Raw genomic sequence first — 10,499 nt, forward strand, 5'->3', positions numbered from 1 at the left:
TACAGCACCCCGCAGCTGACACAAACGTGGCAGAGCTGGTGGAAAAACTTTGTGTAATCCAAGCCAACCGAGCGAGCGAGATGTGGGGTGGAGAAGCCTGGTACCTAACTATCAGCAGAAACCTTGCCCACTAAGCCGTGTACTAGTTAGGCTTGTTAGTGAAAAGGCTTTTCGCTGCTTTCAAAACAGCCATGTTAAAATGTGGAGCTGGCATGGAAGTGTAAATCTGTCAATAAGTGCAGGTTTCCTTCCCACGCTTTTGTGAAATGCACCTGCATCAGCTGTGGGGAATGATAGCTGTGATATAGGTAATTATAACAAAGGGCATGGCATTTATCGGGATTCCTGAGGGAGGCTGACGACGCCCGCGACCAATCCTTATCGATTTTTCGCGAAACCAGAAAAAACTTCGATTCTTGTGAAATACATTCGATACCAATGCAGGAATTTTAGAGCTCTAAAAGCTAAGTTTTTCAATTACGAATCTGTATAGGAAGATCAGCATATGCATCCCCTTTCCAAACCGTCCGATTTTCGCAGTTCGGAACTATGCTCAGCCAAGGTGCAGAAAGGGCCGGTTTAGGGGATACGACTTACCAGCTGAGGAGGGGTTCTCGCGTGGTTAGGGAGGCGAATCCAATCGCTTTCGTCCCAAACCCTCCATCCATGAACGTTTCGACTTGGCAAGCCACGGCAATGGGTGCCGTGTTTCAACTTTCAACGCCCAAGCCCTTATCCAGTCCCACTTCTGAGGATTCTGGTCGGCCGTGCGCAAGGTAGACCGAGTTTCTCCTGAAGATTTTTTTTTTGTGAAGATCATCGTTAGCTAATTATTAGCAATGCTATATGGTAGTGATACCGTGAATTAGTTTATTACTTTGTGCTAATTAGTCAAAAGGAAGAATTTATAAGGGCAATCGATAAACTATAAAGAGATAGCTTCCCCATGATGGGATTCTTTTACCATCCCTCGCGGTCCCTCATTCATTCCCAGGATATCTTCATTCCCTTTTTCCGTAACCCCCCAGCCTGGTGCACCCACAAAGAACAGCCCATTGTATCGGCTCTTCACACGTTCCTTGCAAGCTATTCTCGTATCTCTCGTAGACTATCTTTTTACAATTGTCAAAGTATATTTGGGTTTTTCTCATTTCATTTCAATTCAATAACTCATTTTATTCCAAGATGTTTACAAAATCCGTTTCCGTTCTCTTCTTCTCTCTTCTAGCTTTGGTCTCCATTGCCACTGCTATCCCTTTCAATCCTCGCTTCGAGAATGATAATGCATTGGAACTCAACAGACGTGGTACCTGCAATGCGGACAACCTCCTTCGTTATTTGAGGGCCCATGGGCTTCTTGGCCAGGCATCGTGTAGAACCTGGCTGAACGAAGGGTCGACCACGACCAAACCCAGCACAGGTGGAACAAAGACTGTGACCGTCGCTACTGAAAGCCCTACTATGTATGTCTTCACTAACGGAAGTTAAATATCATTAACTAGAAGAGGAATATTAACGATTGTCAATAGCACCCTGACCAAATCCATTGTCTCTACCAAGACTGTCTACACGACAATTGTCCTCGCAACAACGACAAACACGAGGTCATTCACCGTGACTTCGACTACAACCGTTACCGCCACTCAAACAGTAGTCCAATTGAAGGCGGTCAGGGCCAAGGTTCGCAAGGATAAGATTGTCAAGAAAGCCGCTGCGAGGTATAACATCTTGGAGCCATTTACATCCGACCCTGCCCGACTCTCCTCTGCCTGTTCTTGCGTTCTTCCAACTGTTACACCTAAGCCTGCGGATACACCTACAGCGACTGTTTCTGTTACCGCCACCTCGCCGGTTAATGTTGATACCACGGTTTTTGTTGTTAGCACTGTGACTTCGACTATCACACAATCTGCAGCAGTAGCAGAGGTCTCAGTTACTGAAACGGTTGTTCGAACAGAAACGACGAGGCTTTATACTCGTGTCTGGATTCAGTAGATGCGATTTCTTTTAACGATCAAGGGAGAGGTTTGTTAAGCTTAATTGGGAATGCGCTTTGTCAACGACATAACGCTTTGATGAGTTCGTGTTCGTTAGCGTCGGTTGGTGGTTTTTCATGATTCGTATGAAAAGACGGGCCCGGGGAGCGAACTGGGATCGGGAAGTTAGTTAGTTAGGGGGGTGGTAAAACATTTTTTTTCGACGAAGCTATCCGATTCAGGGACAAGGTTCCTAGAGTCATGGAGGCAAAGTCTTAGGCAGTGCCGCTTATATTCGTAAAACCTAATATACACACACTAAACTAATTGAGTGTGATGATATCATCAATCAATTAGTCAATCAATCAATCGAGTTGAGATTTGATCGTCTTCGGAATTTAGCCTATTTTTTTGTGTCTAACTATGGGCTTAGTCTGGAATTTTTTCTGTTTCTGGATTTAGATCTATCTAGATTTGATTCAGGAATGATCGTCCGCTGGGTTCTTTGGGGATATAGTAAATTAGAGTCAGGGGCTCCTATAGTGGCGCGGCACCCTTGGGTTCGGTATACCATGCAGCTCCACCTTCAAGGATTTCGAAAGGAAAGCGTCCCGAATCGAAGACCATGGATCCGTGGAGGTTCATATTATATATCAAAGGTTCGTGGTATGATGTTAACTTATTGCGGCGTTTTCTAATCCGAATATTTCGGGTTTGTGATACCAAGATCGATGTACTTACAAGACTAAGAAATGCTATGATAGTCGCTCTTACCAAGAAAAACCAATTCCTTCGAATTAATCCACCCATCCGTCCATCCGAGGGCTTCAAATCCCATCGTTGTACGTATTTTGCTTTTGAAGTTTTGCAACTGGATGCAGCGAATTCGCGAACAGTTCAATGTTGCAGGTGGTGGATATTCACCGTCGTTGCATTTTTCAAGTGGATTGTGTTGCTTCCCCGGCCTAACAATGCCAATTTAATCCGTCATGAATCCAGGAGCTGATTTATAGTTTGATGGACTCGCTTTTGTTTAAATATTGAAATACAATCTCCGAGTTTGCCATACGATTCTTATGCTCGACACTTGTTGATATTTATCTTATTCGCCAGATAAATATGGCTGATATCTATCGCATGTACGGCGCATTGTGCGGTTCTCTATACTACTAGATACATGCAGTGTATACAAAAGCAAGAAAACACTCGAGTATATACGTATACTCGCTGCATAGCCTTTCCCCAAAGCTATCTAGTTACTCGATTGTATACTATGTAGATACATTGATAAAGTAACCTATTCCTTAAATAGTAACTTCAGAGACCCCGCCAGGTTGGACGCACCTCTCAACCGGTGATGGTACAAAGGTATAGAGAGTCGGTATATACGTTCCACAGCTCTGAACAACCGTAACCGTCCTCTTCATCACCCCTTCCGCACCACAATTACACTGGTACGAAACAGGCTCGGGGCGCTTTGTCACACAAGGGGTATTTCCCGTACTGGTAGGCTTAATAACAACAACCGAGCCTGGTGGACAAGTCTTATATTTATCATCTTCCCCTCCTTTTCCACCCGCTTCTTCTTCTCCTTCACCCTCACCTTCACCCTCCTTAGGAGGACATTCTTTAATCGTTTCTGTGACAGTGACGGGTGGGCTCTTTTTGTAGATGGTGTACTTTTCGTATTTTGTGACTGTAGTGGGCTTGAGTACTGTGGTTGTAAATCTTCGCCAAGTCCAGCTTTTGGATGTGACGGTTAGGGTTTTTGTGGTTACTACGGTGCTGTAGACGGTGATTCTGGCGGCGGCACTATAAAAAGAGATATAATGTTAGCCAATTAATTTAAAGGATATTGTATTGACTTTAGATCTATCGATATAGATTCTAAAAATGAAGAACTTACCTAGCTACCAAAAGAGCGGTTGAAAGAATGGACAACTTCATTTTGTCGGTGTAGGGTATACAAATATACTTATTTATTTCTAAATAATTATATATCTTCTAAGAAGTCTTGTAGCGATAAAGAGCGTGTTCAAATGAATGTGATCAAGCAAATCGAAAGAATGTCCGTTTTTTTTTAATATAAAAAAAAACCTCCCGTGTGTATATACCCAAGTATTCCAAGCTAAAAAGGAGCGGTTGAGGCGTAAACGTGGATGCATGGTGGATGGGAAAACAGCACTCTTTATAACCCTCTCTCTCATAATACTCTAAACATCCCTTAACAGACCTATAACCTACCCAGGGATCCCGACAATTCGCATATGCGCGACGATTCAAAATTAGGATACACCACGCGATATCCCTGGCTTCGAATACCCCCAATTTGCGTTGTGCCCTTGTGGTAGAAAGAAAATAAGCATAATCAGCTATGAATTCAATTCCAGGTGGGGTGAGAAAGGGCGACCCAGTAAAGTATCAACATCCGATTTTGGGCTGTTCCTAGCAAAGAAAAACTTAAAGAGATGTGATGTCAGTCAGCTTATAGCCACCAGGTGTCCCTTGGCCTGTGTAATTCGAGGTGTGATCGTCTAATTTCTTTCTTTTTCCCCGTCTACAGTCATCCGTTAAGAGTAATGTAAGGACAGGTGAAGCTTATCTTGGCGTCTAATTCCTATCGTATCGAGCCGGGAAATTCGCTTGGTCGTCGTTAATGCATACCGATTATTGACAGGTGGGGTTTGGCGTACTGGAGTCGTGGTTTGCTTAAACGGGATCGTTTATCCTGATTTTATGATTGGAGCAAGTGATTTCTTTAACTTTCACCGATTTTGTTTTAAAAAAAATAAAGTTTGCATTTGGGAATGGAAGTGTTTGGTAGCAGAGTAGATTTGGAGATGTCTTGTGTCTTCTACTAGAAAATATCATTATGTTTCTATATACTTGGCGATCAATAGTAAGATTGGCCATGCGAAAACAAAAGTTGAAAAAACAAAAAAAAACAAGAATGATAACGCCAATGTCATGAACGCCGTTGAACCCCCAAAATCGTGAAGGGTAGGTCTGGTGTCGTTAAAGGTGATAGGGAAGGAGAAAGTGGAATACACAAAGGAGTAATAGAACAAAGGAAGAAGAGGAGTACGCCAGCGTATGCACAAACGTGAGGTATTTGGGGGATGACACACAAACGTAATATTAACAAGAAATAAAATATAAAAGAAAAACCTGCGACGAACGAGGCGAAGATGGAACACCTGAAGGCCCCAATCAAGGCCGGTGGTTATCGGGCCACACCATGCCCGAGAAATAGGACACTCACGGCCGACCTATAGTGTCCAAGCATGAGGCTAAAGAACCGGTTAGGCGCTGCTTCTCAGAATTTCCTGTATCTTTTTGATCTGACTCTCTGCCAACGGCGGAATTTTGACTTTCAGTGTGACAAACAAGTCGCCCTTCATGCCGGTCTTGCTATTGGGCATTCCTTCACCTTTCTTGATAACCACTTGTCCGGGCTGGATCCCTTTGTTTAGTTTGACAGGGATTTTTCTTCCATCCAGATGCTCAACTGTCCGGTTAATGCCACCTAAAGCTTCGTCCAACGAAACATCGAGGTCGGTCTTGAGATTATCCCCATCTCTTACAAATCTCGGATGCTTCGCCTCCTGGATTACAACTTCAACAGTTTGTTTGGTTCCGTCTGCGGTTAAGAGAACGTTATTGTGCTTGAGTTTGGTTCCAGCTTTATACCCCGGTTTTATGACATTCTGGAGTATCAGTGGTTCCGAACCGTTTGGCTGTGTGAATTTCAGTTTCTTGGTTGTTCCTTTGTATAGGTCCTCTAGTGTGCAGGTGAGATTGTGTGTGTACGCTGTAGGGGCTGTGGAAGTATGTGTGGGCATTGTGTGACTTCGTGGGATCCCACCAAATCCGCCAGGCATGCCACCCATTCCGCCGAACCCGTCATCGTCCATGCCACCCATGTGCATATCAGTATCAAAACCGCTGCGGCTTTGGCCAAATGGATTTCCACCCCCGAAGAACTTGGAGAAAATATCTTCAGCTGCTGAGGGGTTGAAAGCGAAATTTGCTCTGCTGCCATGGCCTCCACTGTGAGGCCCACCGGGACCTGTGGAAAAGTTGAACGATTCAAATGGCATACCACCGAATCCACCCATTCCGGGCATCCCACCTGGCATCCCACCTGGCATCCCACCGGGCATTCCACCGGGCATCCCACCTGGAGGTGGTGGTGGCATACCGCCTTTTAGTCCTTCCTCGCCGACCTGATCAAAGATTGCACGCTTCTGAGAGTCAGAGAGAACTTCATAGGCTTCGCCGATTTCCTTGAATTTCTTTTCGGAGGCTTCTTTATTGTCGCGGTTTCGGTCAGGATGCCTATGAAACAAAATCTGTTAGCAATTGGCTATATGTGTCACAACATGAGCAGAGGGATCAGAAGCTTACCATTTCAAAGCAAGTTTCTTGTATGCTTTCTTGATATCATCTTCAGTGGCAGTCCTAGGAACCCCTAGGATGCTGTAGTAGTCTTTCCCCATTGTGATTGTGGGGTTATAGATGTAAAGGTGTGGGAGAAGCTTAGTACGTGAATAGCACCAGCTGTAAAGGATAAAGCAATTCTATGAAGGGCAATATTCTATGAGAAGACCAAGCTGTCTTCTTCTGCTGAATGTTGTCAATTTAGACTTAGGTACGATCGTATCAGTCTTCAAGCACTCCCTAGAATAACAGGTCTGCTTGCTCGCATGTGACTATAACTGCGTTAGGTACCAGTAGTTGAATATGGTGATAGTTCTGGTGATGATTACGGTTATGTTGTTGATGGTTGTGGATGTTAGGAGGATACGTAGCTAAATAAGAAGGAAGAAAGGAGAGAACGAGTGGTGATTAAAAGCGCGAAGGGCTGAAGGGCGGTCAGGCTAACATAGCGCGCTCGCAGGAATGTCGATGATGGTGGAAGCTTCGGGAACCTTCGACAGCGACGACCACATGGTCAACACATCTCTGACGTCAGGTATATATATAGCGATCTGACAACCCGGCCGGGTTATCCACCCCTTCTACTAGTATGCTACTACAGTAGCATGAGAATAGGGTCGTTTTTTGAAACAAGAATTGGGATATCATGGTTTGGATGAGTTCAAGGTTATTTGGATCCACACTGGCTGGAGGAAAGATCTGAATATGTCCGGTTTGGCAGATATGTGCATATGCAGGTGCATGTGGGACGGGCTCTCATTCAACGCAATATCACCTAAACTGGTCAGCCTTTTGAACCTGCAAACTTGGTTATAATTTTACGAGACGAAATTATAGCTCAAGAAAATGCGGGATATCTTTGGAAATGTATGAGAAGCTCGGTTTGAAGCTCGGTGCATCTTCGATAACAATGGAAGGCTGGGGTACCCAATGCACGGATTACGGCGAAGTCAACTCGCTAGTACTGCATTGGATTGCCGCAAGCAGTTTACTCGCCTTACAATCTTCAATTTTCTAGTTCAATGTTCGGGCCGCCTCAAATTCGCCTAACCTTTATTTAGGTCTACTGCAAGCACACCGTCTGGATACGAGACTAGGTCTACTGATGCAAATACATCATACTGTCGACACCATCGATGAAGCCGGCGCTGCTATCTAATTACTTAAGTAGCCGTAAGACTACATATACCAGAGCCATGCATAGTGTGACGCAACACGAACCACGCGTATTAGGGACAGTCACAAATATTATAGGCGATGTGAGCCTAAATTGCTGCGAGGTTAGCTATATTGGTACCCTGGGGCGGACCGCGAGTTTGCGACCTGTGGAACCATATGCAGACACATCTGAACGCAATTAAAACCCTGAAACATGTTACGTTACCCAAGATGTGAGTCGAATGATCGGAATGTCGGCTTCGACTGCATTGCGAATATTCGAATTGTCTAATTTCTCTCAAAAGTGAGAGTGCAGCGATAGATTGGCGAAATATTTAAACGAACTGTTAACTGTTAGATATCTACTATATAAAATTATTCCACCATTGCCTGACTTTGTTAAAGTAGATTAGTACTATAGTATTGAAGTATGATTGGGAGGCTGCCCTAGTCTAGGCTGCCATATATATTGCGGGAGATGCTTCGGATAAATGTCATCGTAAAATGAGCTTACAGGGCTGTATATAGCTTTGTAAATTCAATGGAACGAGACTAACATAATATATAATATTAGAATGTAGAGATTAAAATATCTACGACGGAGACGAGACGACTTCTTGATGGATTGCTATTAGCGTATTGTGAATTTATAGATGTTTAGATGTAACTATAAGCTTTTAACCATTCCCGAAGTATATCTCATCGTATCTGACTCCGAGCACTTAGATTCGAAGCTACTCTTACCGACGTCTAGTCTTCGCGACGCAGCGAGTTACGAGGATCCAGTTAATGTTCCCAAACAGGGCTGATGCACACATCTAGTGTCACCCAACACATTTGCTTCCAAAATGCAACGTCTTCGGTCGACATGACAGCTTGACAGCTTGAGAGTATACCAATACGATATGTCCAGCTCTTTCTTGTTGGCATTATATTAATTACACGGTCTGCTAGTGCCGCTAGCTAGTTGTATTGTTGGATTGTAGTAGCCCTCGGCGGCAAGAAATAAATTTCGTAGAGTGCAATACTACCACACGTTCTCAGAGAGTTGTACCTCTGCACTCCCGTACTGTGCAAGGTTAATTCACTTGTTCACAAACTCATATGATTATGCTCTCAGGTAGTGCTTGTCCTGGGCGAGCTCGTTTTCGGACACCAGAGAGTGTAGAAGGGCCGTGCTAGATCGTGATATCACCATCACGGATTTTTCATTATGACATACGCTATCGCCCGCTCTGACGACACAACTTCCCGAATTTTTCAAACCCTAGGGAATAAATTTTCACAATATGTCAATGTATTTTTCCCTAGGACTGTAGATAAGGTCTCCTTCCTCCTCTGTTTCAATACTTTCTTCTGCACCCTTGCTTCACACAACATCCAAGTTTCGAAAGCATCTGTCTTTGAAGACGCGTTCTCAGCTAAGACTTCAACCTCTTGACTCGATCCCTTTCTTCTATCCTCTTATCAACTTCTTTCCTTCACTCCATCCTTCCATCTCGATATCTGCTCACTCTTCAAGAGTCCGATTCCTTCTGTCGGTAGCATAGCTTTCCCCAAGAGAGCAAACATGCCGTCCAACGCCTCCACTCCTCGCGGCTCCGGCCGTCCTGGACCCTCTGACTCGGGTGCCAACGCTAGAACCTTGGCTGACCGATTGAGAGGTCTCAACCTTCAAAATTCGAATGCTCCTGATAATCGAAGCAACCAAGGGGACAGAGAATCCGTTGCCTCTCGCCGTTCGAACAACAGCGGGGCACGGAATAACCCTAGCCGTGGAAATGCCAATGCTGGCGGAAGTGGAAGAAACTCCAATAACGGTTCGAGGGTTGGTAGCACTTCTGGCGGTGGAGGTGCTAACAACGGGTGGGGCGATGCAGGAAATGCAGGAAATGCAGGAAACAACGGATGGGGTGATACCGGTAATACCGGGACCCCAGGAGACAACGGATGGGGAGACGCTGGTAATGCAGCGACCACAGGAGATAATGGATGGGGAGATGCTGGTGGCACAGCTGCCCCAGCTAATAATGGATGGGATACTGGTGCAGGTGCTGGTGGTAATAACAGCAACGGCAGAAACAGAGAGGGATCTGTCAGGGACAACGGGAGCGTAGCTGGAAGCGTCGGTCGACAGAGCAACAGAGGGAGCATAAATGACAATAATAACAATCATAATTCCCGTTCGTCACGTGGTCCTTCTGGTCGACCAAATCAACTTGCTCTCGCTGAGGACAACCGTTCCCAATCTTCTTCCTTTCACCAACCTTCTCCTTCCCAAAACCATCAATCATCATCTCTCACCCGCCTCTCATCATCCCAAAACCCTCCCCAATCCTCTCGCAGCAATCAATCCTCCGCTGCCAACCAGCTAGTCCTCCATAGAGGACAAAGATCTGACGGCGAAGAAGCCAACGACGACGACGACGACGACAATATGAGTCGTCGAAGCTCCTCCACCACGGAGACCAGCTATTCCAGCTGGTCTGCCGAAGAGACCAGAGATGGCCACTCACGCCATCGGAGCGTGCGGGTAATGACCCGCCGCTCCACCCAGGAGAGCCAGTCCGAGGGGTCTGGCAATGGTGGCCATCGTCGCCACCATCATCACCCCCGCTCTCACCATCACCATCACCATTCCCACGGTCGTCGTCGCGGCGGCCGTGATGGCAATGGTGATGATGATGATGATGAGAGCGAGGATGAGGATCGTGGCGGCGGACGCGGCGGACGAAGTGTCCGCCGCGTGACCATTCGGATCGGAAGGGTGGTCATCCACATTGACCGCGACTAGTCCGATCCTTTTTTTTTTTTTAGATTTTTTTTTTAAGTTAAAAAAAAAAACAAAATCATCACCACCACCATCGCCAATATCACCATCGTCCTCCTCATCCTCATCATCCTTTTCTTCTTCTCCCCTTCTCT

At 45.5% G+C, this 10,499-nt stretch overlaps 4 protein-coding genes across 4 annotated transcripts; 2 read left to right on the forward strand and 2 right to left on the reverse strand.

Moving 5' to 3' along the window:
- Positions 1-1,185: 1,185 nt before the first annotated feature.
- On the forward strand, positions 1,186-1,995 carry AOL_s00076g496 (uncharacterized protein; the record flags this gene model as incomplete). The annotated part of the gene is made up of 2 exons (XM_011123048.1): positions 1,186-1,463; positions 1,530-1,995. The coding sequence occupies 2 exons, from the start codon at positions 1,186-1,188 to the stop codon at positions 1,993-1,995; spliced, it is 744 nt and encodes a 247-aa protein (XP_011121350.1).
- Positions 1,996-3,280: 1,285 nt separating this feature from the next.
- AOL_s00076g497 (uncharacterized protein) lies at positions 3,281-3,923 on the reverse strand (the record flags this gene model as incomplete). Its single annotated transcript, XM_011123049.1, has 2 exons — positions 3,281-3,788; positions 3,883-3,923. The coding sequence occupies 2 exons, from the start codon at positions 3,921-3,923 to the stop codon at positions 3,281-3,283; spliced, it is 549 nt and encodes a 182-aa protein (XP_011121351.1).
- A 1,355-nt stretch (positions 3,924-5,278) lies between these two features.
- AOL_s00076g498 (uncharacterized protein) lies at positions 5,279-6,475 on the reverse strand (the record flags this gene model as incomplete). Its single annotated transcript, XM_011123050.1, has 2 exons — positions 5,279-6,314; positions 6,384-6,475. The coding sequence occupies 2 exons, from the start codon at positions 6,473-6,475 to the stop codon at positions 5,279-5,281; spliced, it is 1,128 nt and encodes a 375-aa protein (XP_011121352.1).
- Positions 6,476-9,144: 2,669 nt separating this feature from the next.
- Positions 9,145-10,368, forward strand: AOL_s00076g499 (uncharacterized protein; the record flags this gene model as incomplete). Its single annotated transcript, XM_011123051.1, has 1 exon — positions 9,145-10,368. One exon carries the CDS (start codon positions 9,145-9,147, stop codon positions 10,366-10,368), a length of 1,224 nt encoding a protein of 407 aa, XP_011121353.1.
- Between the last annotated feature and the right edge of the window lie 131 nt (positions 10,369-10,499).

This window comes from Orbilia oligospora (assembly GCF_000225545.1).
Source record: "Orbilia oligospora ATCC 24927 unplaced genomic scaffold scaffold00076, whole genome shotgun sequence".
NCBI classification, from domain to species: domain Eukaryota; kingdom Fungi; phylum Ascomycota; class Orbiliomycetes; order Orbiliales; family Orbiliaceae; genus Orbilia; species Orbilia oligospora.